Source organism: Papio anubis, chromosome 6, assembly GCF_008728515.1.
Source record: "Papio anubis isolate 15944 chromosome 6, Panubis1.0, whole genome shotgun sequence".
In the NCBI taxonomy this organism is placed as follows: Eukaryota; Metazoa; Chordata; class Mammalia; order Primates; family Cercopithecidae; genus Papio; species Papio anubis.
Window position 1 is genome coordinate 6,122,407 of NC_044981.1, and position 23,527 is coordinate 6,145,933.

Genomic DNA, 23,527 nt, shown 5'->3' on the forward strand with positions numbered 1-23,527 from the left:
AAGCAGCTTAACATTTCATCAGAAATAATCTACTCTTCAGCCAGATTGGATACACTTCTCTATACCAAAGTCTGGCTCTCCATGCTGGGTACATTGATATAATCCGGGACTGCACGGGTCCTGGACATCCCATTTAATCCACGTCCCACACCTGGCCCCACCCTTCCCACTCATGGGAATTCTGTCTCCTTTCTCAGAAAGTTGTTCCACTGCAGAATCTCTGCATTCTCGAAGTTGTTTTAGGATATCTTGCAGAGAGCAGTATGGAAGGCAGAAAATGTCTAGATTTGAAGTCAGCAGACCGGAGTTCTAGCTGCGGCTTTGTCACTGACGGCTGTCCTTACCCTGTGTCCTAACTTGTCAAAGGGCATGAGTAATGCCTGCCCTACTTACCTCACAGGATCCTGCAAAGAATCAATACCCACTTCATAAGTGAGAAAGCCCTACAGTGACACATCCTTGTGACAGGAGTCAGGATGAGACGCAGCCATTCATTTCTTCACACCTACTATCAGTGTGAAAATGGAGAACAGCTGTGCCTTGCACATCTTCTGTGCACCTTGATGTTTGGTTGATCAACTGTTTGATTATAGTCATTGACATTTTTGTCATGATCACTCCTCAGTCCCTAGGCAAGGGGTTCTTAAGAATAAGTGGTCTATAGTATCATGATATCTATCATTGTTTGTCCGAAGCCAAAGAAACATACAGTATTGAGATGATAATTCTGTTTTATAGCACATGATAAACTCAGAAAATTCCAGGAGCTATACTGGGTGTCAGAAGCTAGAATCTTAGAAATGAAAGTTTATGAAGTGCAAGTCAGCATTTCAGCAGCTCTTAATGAACTGGCATCTATACTGAGGCGAATGATGGGTGTAATAGATTTTAGGTGTCAGTAGTTGCTGCTTACCATTGCAGACCCCACACGGCTGACTTTGATGGGATTCCCTCTTCCAGAGAGGTCCATTTGCGCTCTGTCCATCACATACAGGCAAGTGTCCAGGATGCCATCTTCAAACTATTTGGAGAAGAAAAAAAGAGAAACTACTTAGTGTTCACTCTGCAAGCAAAATATTCTCCGATGAAAAATAACATGAAACCACAACCTAATGTTTAGAAATGTGTGTTTCCTGTATAGTGATCTCCCATAATCTTTAGCATGAAATATTAAAGTAGAAGGAAAGAGACATCTTCTTTTTTTCATTAAAGTGAATAAGAATATAAAAGCAAGCCAGAAACATAAACAGAACTACTAGAGAGTTGATATACTCAGGGATCATGAGCTGACTTGAAGTTCTTCAGAAAATGATTCAAGTTAATTTAGAAGGTCTTTTCAACATATTGGCTCCTGTACCCAAGAAGAAGGAATGAATGATTTACCAAAGTCAGGCCACAGTCTTAGGACCTTGAAAGTAATGTAAGCCCGCCTGCATTTCGAAAATAAAGAACTCTCAGGTGTATCACAGGAAGGTGTTTCACACTATTTAGTTTGCACCCAAAGAGTAGGAGACTTCATATAGTGACTGTCCCTCTAAGGTTTCCCCTCTTCTGAGACAAGGTGGACCCCAGGATCAAGAAGAGGGCAGAAGGCTGCAGAAAGTAGATTACATTATCAAGGGAGGAGTCTGGTACCAGTTCAATTTCCTTAGAAAGAACTGCTAGCCACAGGCAATACCAGAATTTTCTTAAAAAGGACTAAAGATCAAGTAGCAAGACAGGAAGATTTTACCTATACTGCACCTCACTGTCGTAAGAGATTTTCTTGAATACAGAAACCTCTGTGCTATTCACCCAAGTGCTTGTGACAGAAACCACAATCATAAAGGTTAATTACCACGCAATTCTTTATTCAGTCCAGTTAGAATACCCACTCTGGGTGTATCCCAAACTGACAGGATGGATGCAGTAATGGGTAATTGCACTAGTTCTTCAGGTATGCAAATAGCTCAGTATTTTGGTTCTTATTAAGCAGCTTCTCTCAGCTGTATTTGCTGGGCATGATAGCAACTAATTTGAGAGTTAAAGAAATAGTTATAGAACTGATTGATTCCCTGCATCACTGTAAACAGACATGGCTGATTATCCTGGCCAAAGGGCACAAACCAATAGCCTCTTTGAGTGACAGAAGATACAGTCAAGTGACTGTGCTCCAGGGTGGCTACCCAAAGGTGTGCCGGCAAGGAGTGCCCTGACTGGGCTTGGGACACCTTTCCAGACCTCCTTGCTGCCCACCTTGATGACTTTTCCCCTTGTTAGCTATCTATAGATTGTCACATTTGGGCCATAAATAGAATCACCAGGCTAAAGGCTAGAAATTGGGAACCCAAGAAAAGGGCATCAGGCAGTAGGCAGTATCATCGAGGGTTGCATATCACTGAGGAGGGGATGGCTTGAAACCAGGGAGTCAGGCAGGAATCCAAAAACAGGGGGTGCCAATGTCGTTAATAGCTTGGCAGGAAATCAGAAATGCAGGCGGGCAAGCCTGAGCACTGGGCATGTAATTCTCCAGAGTCAGGGTGAAGAAGCTGGTCACAAAGCCAGGTAGGCAGGATGACACAGGTACTGGAGCAGTGGGTGAGGAACACAGGGAGATCCCATATGGAAGTCAAAGCAAGGCATCCGGAGCCAAGAAAGTACCCTGTGACCACCAGATTCTGTGAAACCTCCCCGCTGGATGCCCAGCGCAATGATGCACAATTCCAGCCATCCCAGCCAAAACTCCTGAAAAATGACATTCACCTCCTCTCGTGTCACTAATTAAAAATCATTTTGAAATCACAGGACAGGCATTCATTTATGGAAACTGGTAAAATATCATTCATTTGCTCCATTGTTAAAGATACCAAACCGAAATAGTTTGAATGATCGAACGTCTTAAAGAAATGCCATTTGTTACTTTATGTCTAGACAATAACTTGAGTTTGCAGCTGATAAAATCTTTCTGTGTAAAAGCTCAGTGGGTCTTCCTTTGATGAAATGATAACACACTTTTCTAATTAGCAGTACCCTAGGCTAACACTTTAAAAAAAAAAAAAAAAGAAGAGGAAGAAGCCATTTCTTTGATTTGGGCACACCCCTTGCAGTACCCTTTGCATCACTTTCAAAATACCTTTCTTTATAAGCCAGGTTGAACTAATGAAATTTCGCTGTTCTAAGTGGCCAAAGCATTTCTCTATAGAATGCCACATTATTCATGGAGTCTCTCATTTCTGTAACACTGTAATACCCAGAGATATGTGGGTTGTCTTTATGCAGTTGTCTTTATGAGTCCCTACTCCTAAGCTCTCTGCCTTGCAGTCTCAAATCCTAAAAAGCAGGAAATTGTGCTTGTCTAATATCAATATATGGCACCCTGCAGGGATACATGTGACAAAAAATATGAAGTAAAAATATCCTTGATAATAGCAAATTTTAAGTGGCTCACCTGACCATAGCTCCAGCTTCTGGTCTTGATGTCATTGACCTCTCCATAAAAAATTACCCCAATGTCATTCAGGACATACTCTTCTCTTTCTTTCTCATTGTCCAGGTACACAGCATCATCTGCATCAGGGTTTAAGCATAGCGACCATTACCAAACCAGACTGTTTCCAAACACTTGCAAGTTTATTGTGTTTCTAAACTGCATTTTATCACCCAAATTTTTAAAAAATGACCTTTGTTTCACTAAGCATAGCTCATTTTCCAATATTTTTAGTAATGGTGAACATAATCAGCACCAAAGTTCAGTCCGTAAACAACGACATTTGTTAGCAAAATGCTGACAAACTCTGACTCTTTAAGTTCCAAGCAGGAGAATTAAATTGATATGTCTTATTAAACGTTTTATGATTCTGCTGCATCAGTAGTTCCAGAACTCTATGATGCTGATGTAAATCTGTAACACAAATTAAGATATAATTTCCAACCTTTTAACATTACTAGAAAACTAGATGAATTGAAAATGGTTTTTAAGACAAATCTGGGACACATGAGAAGGCAACAGGCTAATCTGTCATGTCAGGCCTGTTTTGTGGCCCATCGCTGGCAGGAGGGAAGCAGTAGGTCATCTCCTTTTAATGAAAGATACATGTGGATGTGCTAGTATGTGTGTGTGTCCAACCAGCTTCCCTGGCCAGTGTCTTTCATTGCAAGGACTTTACTTCCCTGTGGCTAGAATCTCAGGAGGGTCATGCTCCCCATCTATCCACTTGGTCATCAGTCTGGTACTTATTCCCAGGCCTGGTGGGAGAGCAGCAAAGCATCTTTAACACAGACAGGACCCTACAAGTGTAAACTCAAGAAAATGTGTGTGTTTGGGACAGGCATCTAAACGTTTTTAAATGAATTCTACCTCAAGGTAATGAAATAATTGATTATAATAAATGCAAAAGGAATGGTAGAATTAGAATGTCACGATCTTGTAATCCCTAACGAAATAATGAATTGAGGCAGAAATAATTCATTAAGAAGGGAACTTCATAATGGGTGGATGAGACTGATAAAACATGAACTGGATACTATTAATAAACCTAAATATATGTACCTCCTGCTAGGATGAATGTCCTAGGAAGCAATGGCATGACTTATGAAGTATTTTTGCCCCCTCCTCCAAAAAAAAAAAAAAAAAAAATGCCACTTGAAGCTGAATCAGATAGAGTCTCTAGATCTAACTAGCTGCTTAACAGAAAATGCCACAGTGGTTAAAAAAAAAAATCCCACAGTGGTTAGAGAAACATATTTCATGACACCTGGGGATGGAATCAGCAAAATTCAGAATATAGAAAGTTTGACATAAAAAATGACTCAGTTTCAGCCATAAGTTTGTGGCATGAAGAAACAGATGATGAGGATTACTCTAGAGGAAAATATTTAAGTGACATACCAACCAAATTTAATCTACAGACTTTAATCCAAATCAGCTAACTAAAAAGATAATTTTTAGACATTGGGAAAATTAGATTAAGGATAGTTCATTAGATAATACCAAGGAGCTCTTGTTGATTTGTATTAGCTGCAATAATTATACACAAACACACATAAACACATGCATACACACATATGTACATATGTATCTATGTATACTGTATATATGTCTTTTAAAAAAGCTGCATGCTAAAATATGTACAGGTAAAATAATATGATTACTAGAATTTATTTGAAAATGCTAAGGCAAAAATAAGGGAAGAAAGGATAAAGCAAATGTGACAAAATCTTGATAACTATTAAGTCTGAGAGACACATAAGTAGATATTCATTGTGCTATTCTTTCTGCTTTTGAGTTTGTCTGAAAATATTTATATGAAAAATTAACTTTGTCAAAAGGTATAAAACCCAAATACAAAATGAACACATACAAACTGTTTCCAATTGGATATGAACATTCAGGAATGTAAAGATATAAATTCTACCCAAACTAGTCTATGACCAATGTGAACCCAACCAGACCTCTACTCAGAAGTTTTGGAACTTTGCATGCTCATTCAAAAGCTTATCTGGAAAAAACAATGTGAAAGAAAACAGCCAGGCAGGGCGTGGTGGCTCATGCCTGTAATCCCAGCACTTTGGGAGGCCAAGGCAGGTGGATCACTTGAGGTCAGAAGTTTGAGACCAGCCTGGCCAATATGGTGAAACCCCATCTCTACTAAAAATAAAAACATAAGCCAGGTATGGTGGTGTGTGCCTGTAATCCTAGCTACTCGGGAGGCTGAGGCAGGAGAATCACTTGACCCCAGGAGGCTGAGATAGCACTACTGCACTCCAGGCTGGGCAACAGAGCTAGACTACTCCGTCTGAAAAAAAAAAAAAAAAAAAGAGAAAATAGCCAAAAACTAATCTGTTGAGAAAGAAGAAAAATTGAAGGACTTGTCCAAAGGTAAATTAAACTTTGGACCCCAACTTATAGTTTCCTGCATCTATGCCCTTTGCCATGTAACTAGCAGTTGTTCCCTCTAAATGTGGAATATCCTCTCTTAACTTTAGGCTTATTTTTGGCTAATGGGGTGTTAGCAGGAGCAATGTTAGCAGAAGCAAGTAGGGGTCTAAAATATGACTGCACAGCTGAACATGTGATCATACAAATCTGCTATTAGCTGGAGGAAAATACGCCCCAGCAAGCCCATTGGTCAAAGAAGGGTGAGAGACACCGGAGCAGAGGGTCTCTGGAGCTCTCAGGGAGAGACGGATCCTCTCCAGCTGTTCCCACCTGAAGCAGAGTTGGCCAGTCAAGCCCAGTCTGGATGAGCCCAACCCCAGCCAAGCCCCAGATCCATGAACAAGTGCTTATTGCTGTATGCCACTAAGATTTTCTGGTTCTTTCTTATGTAGCATTAGTGTGATTATAGCTAACAGAAACAAAGCTACACTTAAAACTGACATTAGCACAGTAATGGACAAATATATGGCAGGAGCTAGATGTGTATTGAATCTTAGTAAATAATAGAGATGGCACTTAAAATCAATAGGTAATAATAGATCTGATCAATACGTGGTGTTTTGACAGCTGGTTATCCATGTAAGAAAAAAAGTGACAGTAAGATCTCTTTATCCCACTATATACAAACTGTATCCTTGGATTTAAGAGGCACATGTGTGTCTCTTCCTGACAATCTTTATTTCACCTGACATGTTCCAGATATAAGCAGATAGAGAAACATAACATTCAATAAATATATGAAAAAATGCTCAACTCTACAAATAATCAGAGACATAAAAACCAAATTAACCATGAAATACCAATGAAATACCATAATTCTCCTACCATACTGGCAAATATTAAAACAAATGGTTAACCACCAGTGCCAATGAGAGTATGAAGAGATGGATACTCTCATCTACTATGGCTGTAGTGTAAAAAACTGCAGCCTTTTAAAAGGGTAATTAGGCAATATCTATGCAAATTTAAAATATGAATTCACTTTGCCCAAGCAATGCTATTTCTAGATGTCTATTCTGCAGAAACATTCGTACAAAATGTATGTGCAACCTTCAAAATGGTATAACATGCTATAGTGAAAATGGGAAACAATCCAAATAGTTGTAAACAAAAGACCAAAATAATATGATATGACCATACCAAGCAGCCATTAAAAAGAAAATGCATGTACTGATATAGAAAATGCTCCAAGATACACTGTGTGAGAAAATGAGGTACAGAGCAACAGGTTGACACAATCTCATTTGTAGTTTAAAAAAACCTAAATTCTCTAGGTATATATATGAAATCAATATATAAAATAATAGCAAAGTATCTGTAATGATATACACAGTTAAAGTTGGTTTTCTCTGGGGATTCTCTAGGATTGGAAGATTGGTGAAAGGAAAGTTTACTTTTAGCCATATATATGTACATGTGTGTTTATTTGAAAAGAACAATATATTCAATTAATTGCCAATTAAAAATGAGAAGGACTGAAAATACTTTAAATGGATGACATTACAACAAAATGTTAATTGTTGGTATCTCTGATTTGTAGATCTTTGAGTTCTTTTTATGCTTTTATTATTTTTATTTCTATAATGAGACTTTTCCATCAGAAAAAGTTATTTTTTAAAATGTGTTTCCATTTAAGTGAAGCTACCCATTTAATAAGAGGCTAACAAGTCCAACTTTTATGCATTAGTTTTTCTTTAAGAGCAATATAGGGTTGTGCTCTTTTTTATTATCAATGTCCTTAAACACAACTTTTTTCTCCTTCTTTACGTCTCCCTGAACCCTTTCCTTTCCAGTACAGACTGAATTAAACCTCGTTCTCTTAGTGCCCTATGGAGGCTGGGGTAACATTTATCCCACTGTATGGACATTGCCTTTTAATTATTATATTTATTGAATAAGTATGTGTTTAAGTACTTCCTACTTAATTTTTTTAAGTAGCAGCATGTAAATAAGCATTGTTACACTGCTTATTTACCACCAGGAACTTTCTAAGTGCTTTAGAATCAGACACATGAACTCATCAACACTCATAACATCCTTGTGAGGAAAGTAGCCCCATTTCACTGACGAGGAAGCTGAGGCAGACAGCAACATAACTTCTCCAAGGTCGTACAGCTAGTGAGTTGCAAAGCTAAGATTTGAATAAGCTGCCTTCCAAGTAGTCCATGGCTCTTGGGTCCAAGGGATCAGATGACTGTGTCCCCAGCTCCCAACACTGTGCTTTGGAACATGGTAGGAAGTCAATCAATGTCTACTGAAAGAATGAGAGATGGGGACGATGTCTGGAGCTTAGAGAGTAAGAAAGAAGTCCAAGAAAATGAAGGATTTACCTTTGGGCTTTGCGTTAGTATTGATGGGAAGTGATAAATTTAGGTGGCAAAGCATGAATAGAGAGGAGTTCTGGAGCTCCAGACTAGGCCACTCTTTCCCTTCCAATGCTTGAATTAAATCTCGCCTCAAACAGGCAGACATTATCATGAATCCACAATATGGCAAGGAAGTCAAATGGGAAGGCTTGATTTTAATTTTAAATTTATTTATGATTTTAAAAAGAAGATTGAGGGTGGAAAGCAGTGCTTTATTTCCCCTGTTTTTATTCAGATCTGTCACTTTAAAATATAGTTGTCCAAAGCAACGTTAAAAAAAATTGTATCACGATGGAAACTCCAAAAAACTCCCTACGTTTGGAAGGCTAACAAAAATAGAAAAATGGAATCATTTGCCCCTGGAGATTTTTGCTGTTGGCTTTTTGATAGTGTTTTTGTTTGTTTTTAATTTTCTGGTTAGCTTCAGAGGGGTGGGGTTTCACTAAGTTTCAGGGGAAGCTAGTTCTTCACTTAGCAAAATGGAAGACTCGACTAATAGGAGAAACAAACTAACAAACAACTCACTATTCTAGAAACCCAACAACTTGGACTGGTAGAAGGTAGATGTGTGTGAGGCTTGTGTGGAATGTGGGAGCTGGGAACTCAACTGAGGACTGAGGGGAGAAATATGGTCTAGACAGTTCCCAGAGTAGGAGTGGCTGCACCTTGGACCAACAGACAACTCTTTGATCGCAGGTGACCTCTGGCAGACAACCACCATTACAATAAAACTCTGAGAAAAACAGATTACACATGGCACCATTGGTGAGTGTGGCACAGCACCTCCACCCACTGCCCAGAGCAGCTCTGTCACCAGAACAGACCTTCAGAATGCCTCGTAAATAACCACCCTTGCAGGCTGACTAACAATTTACAAGAGGCAAGTAGTGAAGAATAATGACCTCATTTATTTTGCTGTTCCTCTGGTGGGAATAGAAGGGTAGTTAAAAAAGAAAAGAGTGGGCCGAGAAATTTTAGGGTGGATTTCAGTCACCCTCTGACATTCCCACTGTCCTCCCCACCCAGAGAAGGTAAGGATTTATAACAAACATGTAAAAACAAATGCTGAACCTATTGATTTTAGTATCTGTATAACCTCTTTGTGAGAAGGAGGATCATTCATCATTGCATGGGCTTGTACCTTCCTTCTGCTTATTTACATGCTATTTCAAAGTCAGAGCAGGTTCCGTTTCCTTGGTCATTAGGCTCAAGCCTAGCAAAGGGAGCCTAGGAATTAAACAAAACTATGGTGGCAGAACAGCTATCCTACACAGTCTCTTTCAGCAGTTTAAACCAGAGTTTGGTGTTGTTTCTAATCCTTTAGAAGGAATAATGGTTTGGCCCTTCAAAAAGGCAAAATGTGTCCCCATTTAGGGAAGGAAGGAATTTAGAGTGAGGGGATTAGGAATGACTTCCACTTGCTTCCCCCTTTATATAAAAGCTGAGCACCACTAAAAAGAGGAACGATTCATGCTGGGAGTGTATAATCACTCTTAGAGGGAGTGGCTTGATCTGCAGAGCAAATGTGACTCCAGACTAGTGTCACCATGATAGGTTTTTCCATCACAAGGTACATCAAAGGGGGTGGCAGATTCTAACAGGCTGTGTGTGCTGCGGCATACCAGGAGTAACTTCCTGTCGCTGGGAATTGTGAACATATTAAAGAATGGTGTTTCTAGAGTCTGAGCTTTTTATTCTGGAAGGATCCAAACCCACTGCCTTTCTAAAGTGATTTCATATAGCCACTCCAGAGACCTTGCTTGCCTACCTAGTAACACTGGAATGGAATCAATCTATGAAGCACAAGCAAGTGGTTCCTCAACAGTCAGTTGAGTTTGCTTCTTCCCTTTTAGGCCCTTCAGTATAAAGTGGAGTAGTTCGCCAGGACTGGTATCCTCGGAATAACAATGACTAACACCCCTTCTCTTGGAGACCTTTGAGCCTAGACCAGAATTTGCACCCTCAGGCTACCGCCATTCATCCACCAATCCACAGATATTGATAGTGTATCTCCCACCATGCTCATGACAGCACAATCACCCGTGTGTGCATAGTATAACATAGTTTACATTCCTTACAAACATGTTGAATTACAGCTCATATCAGCTTGAGAAGGTTATTGGATTTGTGCTAATTTGCCTATTTTGCTGGTTAAGGGCTTTTTAGTGTACTGAGATATCTTCAGAAGACAGACTATTATTCATGAAGTAATTCTACAAAGAAAATGTCAGAGCTTCTTTACTTAGTACATATCCTCTAAGGGAGCCTGTGCCCTTGTTGGTATGCTTTAATTTTTTTTTCCCAGAGAAAGCTTTTATTTGATCTTGTAAATATCAACCGGAATTTATTTATTTATTTATTTATTATGGCAAAATTTTCCACATTGATTAGGTCATCACAGAATCTTCTCAGCTGGCCATCTACTGTTTTATTCTTTTGCTACACAAGGCCAGATAATGACAGGTTTTGTTTTAGAAATATAAGTGCTTACCCTGACTGAGTCAGGATGCTCCAGTGTTAGCCCCAGTTTGTGTCTTAATTTTCTATAGGACTTTGAGAAATGCACGTAACATCACAGAATCTGCTTTCTCTCTTGAAATCTGAGTCTGATAATCATCTCCTTGCCTCTCAGAATGGTGATTATGAGTTCAGTTCAGCAAACACTTACTGAATATGGACTCAGTTCCAGGCACCATGCAAGGCTAAGTGAGATAAGGATTATGCCTTCCAAACACACAGTCTAGGGAGATACTGACTATGAGCACACTTTGAAGAGACTCTACAAGAAAGGAATTGTAAACCGCATAAATTGGTGGATGAATGTGACTCTGCATTAGACACTTCCAACCACGCTCTTTCTAGAAGGACCTTGTAAAGACCTTTGCACCTCAATCCCGGGGTCACCTACATGCCATTGGAAAGGAAGTTTACTGTGAGCTCTCTGGGATCCTTTCTTATTATAGGGCCACACTAAATGATCCTCGCTTGGCATAAGAAGCAGAATAAGTCTCTAAGTGATTCAGACACTAGGAAGAATGCTACATACTATTTTATTTAAGACGATTATTGAGTAAATAAAGGTTAAATTTTTTGCATAAGCTTTTAAAAACTTCATAAAAATTCAGTTAACCAACTATTTGATTACTATTCTATGCAAACACTGTTCTGGGCGCAAAGCTAAGCCACTGGCCAGTCTCTCCTCATTCCCCAAATAGGTTGGAGTCCCCAGTGTTGTGTTCTTGTTGTACACTGACTTATTTCAGTATTTTTTACAATTGTAATTAGGTTTTTATTAGGAGCTCATTTGTAAAATCCTTGCTAGAAGCTATATGAAGATTGTGTCTGCCTTTTTCACTGCCATAGTCCTAGTACCTAATTCAGTATTGACTTTGAATTTTTATGAAGGAATACATAATACTGTTGAAATGTGCACAGGTCATTGTGTTGTCATGGGCATGGGATGAGACATACTATCAATATTTGTGGATTGATGGATGAATGGCTCTAGCCTGAGGGTGTAAGTTCTGGTCTGGGCTCAACAGTCTCCAAGAGAAGGGATGTTGGTCATTGTTACTCTGAGGACACCAGTCTTGATGACTTACTCCATTCTGTACAAAAGGGGCTACAAAGACGGTATATAAATACAAAGCAAATAGCCTGAGGATGAATTTAATAATAAAATACAAGCGGGTCATATTTATTTATTTGCTACTACAAGCATCCAAGATATTGGAAACATATTGATTTATTCATATTAAATTAAATTGATTTATTTGTTTAAAGAAAAACGAAAAAAAACATTGAATAAAAAGGAAATATTAGATGCTAATTTGGTGTCAGATGCTAAGAGAGAAATCCACACACACATCACCCACAGACACACTCCTCCCAGCACACCAGATATGTTTTTGACCTTTCTCAAGATGGTAAGGTCTGAGATTACATTTACAAGTTATCTGCAACGATAGGGTGCAGCGGACCTAAAGAGTATTTACTTGGGATTATTAAATCAACACAGCAAATATTTATTAAACCTCAAGTGTGCCAGAGCCTATGGATACGAGGCTGAATGAGGTGAGGGAAAAGCAGTGATGGAGAATGGGATGGGGGACCAACTTATCAGGAGGAGAAAGATCCCTTAAAGGTAACTGATGCCCAATCAAAAATACTGTGCAGTGCTTCTCCAGAGTACTAGGCACAGATACCAGAAATCTAAATATTTCAGAACCCACTATCTGGCACTAGTGCTAGACTACCAAACTGGAACATTCTATATTTACATAGTGAAATACATTCAATAATTCAAAATTCCTGAGTCGTTAAACATGATGAATTCATAATAACTGCCCGTTTCACTCCTGCTGCCTTTGTAGGTACAGTTCTCCCTAACACCCAAGAGAAAGGTTTCCTCCCAGAATGGACCCGAAGCCCGGTTAGCACGACTAAACTAAAAACTAAGCAATTATTCTCCCTGCATGAACCCCTGCCTTCACTGGTGTGGCATCGCTATTGATCCCCATTAATGATTTAGTGATTAAGGAGGATAAATTGCCTATGAATGCAAAGAAGGCTGAAGGGCCCTCAGGAGCACAGCTGAGCATTCTCCTATCAATAAGTGCTGTGCGTGCCGCTGTGATTTTCAGCCCAGTGTCCCATGCCACCTCGGACCAGAATCTTGTTCACCTGGCTCTCTTTTGACAATTTCTGGAAACAGTTTTCCTTCTCATCTTCTGCTATCTTTTTCACTTGGGCGACAGTCTCACCCCTCTCTTTTGACCTACTTTCCAATTACCAGGCCATACCACTGAGTCCTTTGTTATGCATTAACACACACAAGCATAAAACTGCAGGTGATTGCTGGGCTACAGTGTCTGTGCTTGCATGTGTGTGTGTGGGGCGGGGGAGGTTCATCATATCATCCCATTTTTGGGTTATGCTTTGCGTGCTAGGCTGGGAAAACCACACAATGAGTAAAGTGGGGAGATGACCTCTTTCTCTCACTTCATTTTTTAAAAAAAGGTATTCAGTGCCCAAAAGCATGGTGGTTGGAAGAGACCAAGCGACAAAACAATAAAGCTCACTGGACCCCTCTGCATTAAGGAAGGAGAATCTGTTCCTGGGACAGAATGGGAGAGAAAAGTTCAGAGAAGAAAAGAGAACAGCAGGAGAGAGAGAAGGGGTGGTAAGGAGGAGACAGACTGGAATTAGGTTCAGTGTAGAGCCAGTGAAATTTTAAGAAGAGTAAATTATACTCTTCTGAGGTGTTTGTTTGTTTGTTTTGTTTTTGTTTTTGTTTTTTGAGACTGAGTCTCACTCTGTCGCCCAGGCCGGAGTGCAGTGGTGTGATCTCGGCTCACTGCAACCTCCACCTCCCGGGTTCAAGCAGTTCTCCTGCCTCAACCTCTTGAGTAGCTGAGATTGTAGGCACAGGCCACCATGCCCAGCTAATTTTTGTATTTTTAGTAGAGACGGGGTTTCACTATGTTCGTCAGGCTGGTCTCGAACTCCTGACCTCATGATCAGCCCGCCGCGGTCTCCCAAAGTGCTAGGATTACAGGTGTGAGCCACTGCACCCGGCCCTGCCTCCTGAGTTTTTAAATTATTGCTTGTTGTTTTTCTTTCCTCTGAGAGACAGGCTGGCCAGGCTGCCTTGAACTCCTGGGCTCAAGCAATCCTTCTGCCTCAGCTTCCCAAGTAGCTGGGACTGCAGGCTACCCTGGGGACCATGCCCAGCTTTATTATTTTGTGATTATCATGAAACCAGTGGTCCTCTAAGTGTTAACCCTGACCAGCAGCAACAGCATCCCCTAGGAACTGGTTAGAAATGCAAATTATCAGGCCAGACCTCAGACCTATTCAATCTGAGGGTGCTGCACAGAGATGGCTGAACAAGCCCTCCAGGTGATTCTGATGTGCTCTAAGCGTGGTGACCACAGAATGCATCCTTCCTCCTCTTACTCTCCGTCCCAAACTGCAATTAAGGTCTGGGCAGTCACAGATGTTGTGTGTGACTGTTTTTGTTGTTGCCAACATTGAAACTGAGGTGAAGGTCAAGTTTCTCACTTGCAGCAGCACAGGGGGAAGTAGGATTCCTAGAGGCAGAGGCAGCCATAAGGTCAGAAATCCCTAAAGAATTTGCAGAGATGTTTGGGCCTCCACAGGTCAAGTAATGAAGAGGATTGTGCTAATTTGCCCTGTGTTCTGGAAGCAGGAAGGACCCTCCCGGCATGTGCCTGTAATAAGTTCACCTTCCACCTTCCAGATGACTAGCTCACATCTTCCTTATCAAGCCTCTCATGCCCTTCCTTACTGCTGCTTCTCAACACATGACTTTGCTTTACACTTCACTGACCAAAAAAAAAAAAAAAAAAGTCACGAAATGGTAACAACCTCATTCTCCTTCCATTAAACTAGAAAATCTGTACCCCTCTTCTTCTCTTTTACTCCTGTCTCTGGGGAGGGTAGATAGCCCCGCCCATCACAGGCTCTTCACCTGTTCCCTGGATTCCAACCACTCAAGGATTTCACTCCTAAAACTTCTCAACCTTGGCTCCAATAATCACCTCCAGAGCTTTCAAAAACCCTGAAGCCCAGGCTGCAGTCCAGAGCAATTACATCAGAATGCCTGCATGGGGGACTGAGGCATCTGTAGTTTCAAAGCTTCCCAGATGATTGCAACGTCCAGCCAAGGTTGTGAACCACTGTCCTCTCTCTGGACTGCAAACTCTCTTTCTTGGTTCCTCTCCATCACGATAAAATAACACCCACTCTCTCTTGTCTTTAAAAAATTCTCCTTTGAGCTTCACGTCAACATCTAGGTGCTGCAGAAAGTCTTGAGAAAGGTGCCATCTCCTGCCGTCTCTGCTTTCATGCCACCAGTTTACAGTGCAGCCCGTGACCATCTCCCTGGCCTCTGTCCCCATCATTTTAGTGAAACAGTCCTTTTCAAGATCATCGAAGACATCCGTATTTCCACACTATATGGCCACTTTCCTCCCCTATCCTATTCAGCTAATCATAGCATTCAACACAGTTAACTGCTGTCTTGAATCTATCGATGTGTCTGGCTCTGGGCTCTTTTGATCTCCTTGTGCCCCACTGACTGCTCCTGCTCAGCCTCGTTTGTTGACTTCTCCTTTGTCTCGACTCTTACTTGTTAATGACCCTGAATCATTTGTGTCCATTCTTGCTCCTAACCGTGCCCATGTTTACGTGTCTAGCTCAGCCATCTCCTTTGAGTTCTAGATTCACTTTATTCAAGTGCTTACTTGATGTTTTCATTTGCATGTCTCATAGACATCACCAAATTAACATTTCTGAATGTAACTCTTAGCTTCACCCCTCGTGCTTCCCCTCCACTTCCCACAGTTTTCCCAGCTCTGAAAATGGCACCGCCATCAACCCAACTGGCCTAACAAGAAATCTAGAGTTATTCTTGAGTTCTCTCATTTCTTTACTTCTCATCTTCAATCCCTGTGCAATTTCTGTTCTAAATACAAAAACAGATCTCCAATATAACCCCTTCTCATCTCTACTGGTACCACCATAGTTTAGTTTATCATCATCTTTGTCCTAGACCACAGCTTCCAGATTGGTCTCTGGTTTTTGTTCTACCTTCCTCCGATCCTTTCCATGCACTGACAACCTAGGGGAAGTCCCTGTACAGCCTCTAGGACAAGAATGCCTCTAGAACTAAGGGACTCTTTCAGAACACAGGTATCTGGAAGCTGCTCATCATGTATACAGCTGAAGATCAAGGCAGCAATTAGAAGGTTATTAGACTGTCCGCCTCCTGAATAGTTATCCTGAAAGTTAATACGTCAAGCAACATAACTAACCATTTTCCCCTGAAGAAGAGTGGCCACATAAGTTGAAATGCATGCAGACATATATCCCATTTTACACACATGATATAATCCAGAAAAGCTGCAAACAAACCAAAGTCTGGGTAAATTATAGCATTCCAAAATTTCCTAGAGTTCTGAGAAGTTATATGAAGCCTATGATTTTCTTTTTGTAATAAAATGAAAGTCAATAACAAACTCCTGATTGATAAGTATGAATTTTTAAATATAATTTTCTTAGAATAGGCTGCTTCCTACATACTCTTCCGTCTCATTCTCTTTTGCTGACTTCTTCTCTACTGGACTCCTAAATGATGATGTTTCTGAAGGCTAGATACTATATCTTATTTCCTTCTTTATCTATATTTTCTCCCTGGGTACAGGTAACTCCCAAATACACATCTCTGATTTTCCTCTCCAGATTCACATACCTACTTGTCATTTCTGCTTGTCTATCTATGGTTATCTCCAACTTAACATATTCAAAATCTGAATTTATATATCTGTAACTCTGATCCTCTCAGTATTTTTCATCTCTGTAACTATCACTCCATCAACCAGTTGCAAAATGCCTTACATCTGCTTTTAAGATTACTATCAAGAGTTCATTTTTTGAACTGCACATGGCCCAGTTAATATTTCCTGTTACCATTTACCTTGAATATCTGTCTCATAGATAGGAGTGTTGGGTACAAGATTATGAGAATGGATGTATAGGGAGTGCAGGAATAGCTTGGCACCTTTTGCCCACACTAGGCAGGATCACTGCTTGAGCCCAGGAGTTCAAGACCAGCCTGGACAACATGGTGAGACCATGTCTCTACAAAAAGTAAATAAATATAAATATAAAACAAAGAAAAGGTCAGTAGGACCAAGGTGTATGTTCTAGATGAGTAGCAAATATTGTTGTCCATTTATCTATATCTAGGACAGATTAACTCTGATTCAAATGCAACTTTCACATACAAGGATCATTCAAAATCAGCAATAATATGGGCTCATTTTGGATGATGTTAGAGAGCAATGCATACGGGGTAGGGTGCCATGGGAAGTCTCCTGCCCCATGTGAGCTTTCATATCTTGCACTGCCTTATTTCCTAGGACCTAGAAATGGTCTTGCAGCATATCGATGCTGCTGCAACATCTGCATCTGCCTCTGGAACTTAAAACAGCTTTGTACCAAGTACGGGAGCGGGGGAGAGGTATGAAAGGGCAGAGATGAAGATGAGGAGAAAGTCCTGTGTGTGACTGAGGCACAAAACAGAATTGATAGAGAAATCATTGAACTTGACTGAGTTTTATTTGAATATAACTAGATTAAGCTTCTGCCGCAGACAGAAAGGAAGACCGAAAATAGCACTAGAGATCAAGTTATATTATATTAAAGTACAGCTACATCTTTGCACATCCAGAGTTATGGTTTGCAAAATTTGCACCCACTATGCACATAAACAAGCTTGTGGAATCCTTTATATATACAGACTTTCTGTTCTTAAAGTAGGGGGATAGAGAGGTTAGTTGTTCTTAAAGTAGGGGGATAGAGAGGTTAGTTCCACTATGAACAGCGTCGACTTCATTTTATTTTTCTGAAGTCAGAGTCAGATTCTAATACTTTTGTAAACCAATTTGTTTACAGAGTAATAGTGTACAGAGGTTATACTGTCAACATATATTAGGTAGGTGCAAAAGTAATTGCGATTTTTGCAATTACTTTTAATTACAAAACTGCAATTAAATAGCTCCACAAATAACTAATTGTGCAACTTTAGACAATCTCCAATTAATCCCGAAATAAATGTATAGCAGTATTGACTTCACATACAGAGGTTTTATCCTCATATACACGGAGGATGAATTTTCTTTCTCTTTCAATCATTAAAAATGGTATATGTCGGAGAGGTATATGTATTTAGAATAATCTTACTACCCCTCCAAAAAGAGATGTATTGGAAATACATGACTTTTTTTTTTTTTTTTCCAAAGACGGAGTCTTGCTCTGTTGCCCAGGCTGGAGTGCAGTGGCACGATCATTGCTCACTGTAATCTTCAACTCCTGAACCCAAGCAATTCTCCCACTTCAGCCTCCCAAGTAGCTGGGAGTACAGGTGTGCATCACCATACCCAACTAATTTTTAATTTTTATTTTTTAGAGACTAGGTCTCCAACTCCCAGCCTCAAGCGATCCTCCCATCTTGGCCTCCCAAACAGCTGGGAGTATAGGCATGTGCCATGGCACTCTGCCAAACAGGTGAATTTTTAAATGAGAAAACTAAATGCCTGCCTCTTACCTTCACACCAAGGATTGAAGAGAATGTACGTGTCTGTTTCTGGGTTTCGACTGGTTCTAATTATGCCATAGGGGGTCCAGACAGCAACATACATGCGGAATTTCCCCACAATACATTCGGGGGAAGACTGGATGGACAGCCGCACAGACCTGTCCTCTCTCATGACAATCTTGGCCCCCCACTTTCCACTTTGTAACTCTGAGACTATAGGCACTGGGATGTAGGTTCCCTTGTTCTCCTGTGGGTAGCGACCTATGAGAAGAGAGAAGAGAGAAGAGATACTGCGTTAGGTTGATTTCACAAGCCACTTTTGTTCTCCCTCTCTTATCTTATAGCTGAAGGGACAGGAGTAATCCATTAGAATTAATCTTGACTTGAAGAAACATACAAATCAGGCAAGTCTGCAAATTACTTTGACTGTAAGCAGAAGAACCTTCAAGAGCAAAACTTACTTCGTTTGTTTTCTACGAAGCATGTAGAGGATTCCACATTAAGACAAGCAAACAATGCTCCATTTTAGCCTCCCTAATTACTAATTTCAAAGATCTTTAAAAGAGTCTTTGCATCAGGTATAACTCCCAATGCAATCCCTCCCCCCTCCCCCATCCCCATGATAGGCCCCGGTGTGTGATGTTCCCCTTCCCGAGTCCAAGTGATCTTATTGTTCAGTTCCCACCTATGAGTGAGAACATGCAGTGTTTGGTTTTCTGTTCTTGTGATAGTTTGCTAAGAATGATGGTTTCCAGCTGCATCCATGTCCCTACAAAGGACACAAACTCATCCTTTTTTATGGCTGTATAGTATTCCATGGTGTATATGTGCCACATTTTCTTAATCCAATCTGTCACTGATGGACATTTGGGTTGATTCCAAGTCTTTGCTATTGTGAATAGTGCCACAATAAACATACGTGTGCATGTGTCTTTATAGCAGCATGATTTATAATCCTTTGGGTATATACCCAGTAATGGGATGGCTGGGTCATATGGTACATCTAGTTCTAGATCCTTGAGGAATCGCCATACTGTTTTCCATAATGGTTGAACTAGTTTACAATCCCACCAACAGTGTAAAAGTGTTCCTATTTCTCCACATCCTCTCCAGCACCTGTTGTTTCCTGACTTTTTAATGATTGCCATTCTAACTGGTGTGAGATGGTATCTCATTGTGGTTTTGATTTGCATTTCTCTGATGGCCAGTGATGATGAGCATTTTTTCATGTGTCTGTTGGCTGTATGAATGTCTTCTGATGTAAATGACGAGTTGATGGGTGCTGACGAGTTGATGGGTGCAGCACACCAACATGGCACAAGTATACATATGTAACAAACCTGCACGTTATGCACATGTACCCTAGAACTTAAAGTATAATAATAATAAAAAATTAAAAAAAAATAGATTAGATTTCCCAGGAATACTGAATTGTATCCTATGTGGCAAAGAAAAAGTGAATTATCATCTTTGTCCTATATTATTGGTTTAAATCATAAAAGAAAATTATATACTGTCTCATTAGAAATATTTTAAGTCATTCTAGAACAATTTGAAACATATGTGAGAATTTTTTTCAACAAGATTGTACAGTAAGCCCATTTAAAAACAAAAAACAAAAAACAAAACAAAACAACAAAAAAAGAGTCTTTGGTAGGCATACTGTTAGAGAGAGAACTTTCCAAGGAGGTGGTTCCATATGTTACTGCTGTGCAGTTTTGTGAGGATGCTTAATCTTAATGAAAATAATAATTTACACAGTGCAAACCAGTGAGAAAGATGAGAACTTCAACACTCTGCTATTAGGGATATTGGGTATACCACTCAGAATGAATATCACATATACTTTTAAATCCAGCACAGATCTGAACACTGTTTTCTGCCTAGGTGCCATGGCATCTAAGTAATGCTCTTGAAGACACATGGGACTCAGACTCTCAGGAGCCCCTCCATAAACCCACCTGCATAAGCATGTTTGTTCCAGAGGCACCCATCTCCTGTTTCTGCTCCCTCTTTGTGCATACTGTCTTGGGATGAGCTTGCCTTTTCTCCCAGAGGCTTTGTTGTTCTCTGGAACCCCTTTCACTGTTGATGTGTAGACATCAAAGGCAATCTTGCCAGGTAAATGGAACCCATAATTCATTTATTACAGTGGTTCCCAGCAGCTGTCATCAGTAAATACTGATTTAGATTTAGAATGCACAGTATTTAAAAAGATGCAAGTTTAGTAGAAATAAACTTACGGAGATAAAAATCTACATGTTAATGACAGATTTTTTTTTAGAAAAAGGGATGAAAGGAATTTTAAAGCTAATTATGTAAGGATGCACTTTGGGGAATAGGAAAGAACTAGAGAAGTACATCTGAAAGCACTCTTTGTACCTGCTATGTGCTCAACCTCAGCTTCACCTTTGTGCTAACTTCCACTTTTGTTTTAAAAGCTTCACCTTTGTACTAACTTCTAGTTTTGTTGGGAACATGGAAAGAAAGAAGACAATCACTAGTTTCCACTGTTACACTTTAAATTAAGACTTCAAAGACTCATATTAAATTTTACCCATCAAATCCAAGTTATACAAAAATAGTAAAGCAAAAGGAAAGCTATGCTTTTCATGCTGACTTTGAATCCAGTCATAACCTAATTTAAAGACTACTTCTGACATTTTTCTTTCATATATTGATATTGCCTACTATGTGCTAGACATTATCCTAAGTGCTAGGGATACAACAGTGAAGAAAACAGACAATAACTTCTGTGCTCATAGAGCTGATATTCCACAGAAAAAGCCAAAGCATGTGGTTTACCATGTTCTTATCACCCCTTTATTCCCTGTAACAAATGATGAGAAGTAAACCATTATCATCATCCTAATTTGACAAATCAGGAAACTAAGACAGAGTCGTTAAGCAACTTACCCAGGGTGATGCAGCTAGCAAATAGTGGAGTTCAGATTTGAACCCAGACCATCTGGCTTGAGAGTCAGAGTGTTTAACACTAAGCTCTATGGCAGCTGTATGAGTTGAAAATGTTTTGGAGTTGATGAGAACTACGTCAAATTCTGACTCCACAATTAACTACTAGTGCAACTTCAGGCAAATCACTTAACTGTCTTAGCTTCCATTTTCTTGTCTTTGCAGTTTAGTTTGGGAAATAAAAAAACAATAGATTTTATCACATAATGAAAGCTTTATGCTTAGCACACAGTAGGGGCTGGCTGAGGGGGCACTGATCTTTTTTTTCTTTTTTTGAGACGGAGTTTCACTCTTGCCACCCAGGCTGGAGTGCAGTGGCACAATCTCAGCTCACTGCAACCTCTGCCTCCTGGGTTCAAGCAATTTTCCTGCCTCAGCCTCCCAAGTAGCTGGAATTACAGGCACCCACCACCACGTCCGGCTAATTTTTTGTATTTTTAGTAGATACGAGGTTTTGCCATGTTGGGCAGGCTAGTCCCGAGCTCCTGACTTCGGGTGATCCACCCGCTTTGGCCTCCCATAGTGCTGGGATTACAGGTATGAGCTACCATGCCCAGCCACTTGGTTTTTTTTTTTTTTTTTTTTTTTAAGTATAACTTCTACTAGAAAGTAAAGGCAGGAGGAAGAAGGGGTGATTTTTTTTCCCTCTCTGGTTCTGAATCTGAAGAAAGGTGAATGTCCCAAGGAAAGTAGGTTACTTGTGTTGATTGAGATGTTGTGGCTAAGGGGAAAGAAATACAGCTGGCTCTAACACTTCTGTGTGATCTCAGGCAAAGCACTCATCTCCTGTCAACTAAAACTTTGCTTCTTCTATAAAATGGAGATCATGGTGGTCATAGTTTGTGGTAGGGAGGGCAGCTCAGTAAGTGGCAGTTGTTGTTACTTCCCTATTGTCCTGGGCTTTCTGATTCCTCTAAGTGATCCGTCTCTGCTCCATCTGTGGGAAATTAGGATGGATTTACCAACTGCCAACAGACCTACCGAAGTCCAAAACTATTTCAAAGGCCAGTTTATTCCAGATTAAAAAACCTTGAGCTGACTGATTTTTCTATCAGGAGAACTTGTAGAAGTGAAAAAAAAAAAAAGTGTCATCATTCATTAGGAACCAAAAAGCCTTAATAATTCCAGAATCATCATGGGGTCACCTGAAACCTCCCATTCAATCATAATTTCTGAGTTTCTGAGTCATTAATGATCACTGTATTCTCCATTCATCCCTTAGAGCAATGGTTAGAAAACTATAGTCTGAGGCCAAATGTAGCTTACTTACTGTTTATATAAAGTTTTATTGGAACACATTTATGTTGATTTGCTTGTGTATTATTGTGCTACAATACAACTCTGCTCTTGTAAGAGCAGAGTTGAATAGTTGTGACAAAGTCCATATGGTCTGCAACGCCTAACACAGTAGCTGGCCCTTACAGTGAACAATTGCCAACATCTGCCTAAGAGGATTTCACATTTTATTTATTTAAGGCGTGATTCATTATAGACTCTTGGTGTCTAACACTTGAGCCTAAGAAGAAAATACCATCACCTAGTTTCTCCTTCCAAGGAGAAACCTGTTTCTAAACTATTCGCAAACATCTATACTACTAGTAGGTCAACCTTTAGTTTCCTTAAAGTCTCCTAGTTAAATTCCCCACAGTCTCAGGGGGTGTTGAAAACATAGGAAGTTTGTAGCTTTTTACTGATTTTACAATTCATAGCTAAAATGTACAATTTTAAGATTGCAAAAGTTGTTTAGAGTCGCCAAGGCAGTTCACATAGTGATGGAAATACAGTGACAGGAATTAAGTTTTGTTTCTTAGGGTCCTTACAAAACCTCTGTGAGGAAATTTTTACAGATGGGAAACTGAGGCTTGGTGAGGGTGTCATGTCTGCACATCACGTAACTAGGCAGAGGTGGAGACAGAACTGGGGACAGGGAAGCCTGTTCTCTTTGCCCTATGTCGTGCTGCCTCAGTGAAGGAAGGTGGAGAATGGCAAAAGGGATCTAGGGAGATGAAAGGAGGTGAGAAAAGAATAAAACTGGAAAGTCTGAAGGAATATGAGGAAAAGGGACATTGAGAAATTATGCTGTGGTGGATAAAAGATGTGTGAGCCAGAAGTGAGGATCAAAGGAGGTAACAACTGAGTGAAGAGAAG

The 23,527-nt window shown here is 40.1% G+C and overlaps 1 protein-coding gene across 3 annotated transcripts in view; it reads right to left on the reverse strand.

Moving 5' to 3' along the window:
* F13A1 (coagulation factor XIII A chain) overlaps window positions 1-23,527 on the reverse strand; it is a 433,590-nt gene that overhangs the window by 87,178 nt on the left and 322,885 nt on the right. For all 3 annotated transcript variants that reach the window (XM_003897009.5, XM_021936970.2, XM_017957544.3), the window contains 3 exons: window positions 18,416-18,667; window positions 3,428-3,546; window positions 914-1,021 (listed from right to left, as the gene is read on the reverse strand). In XM_003897009.5, the coding sequence (XP_003897058.2) occupies window positions 914-1,021; window positions 3,428-3,546; window positions 18,416-18,667 (479 nt within the window). The remainder of the gene's footprint in view (window positions 1-913; window positions 1,022-3,427; window positions 3,547-18,415; window positions 18,668-23,527) is intronic.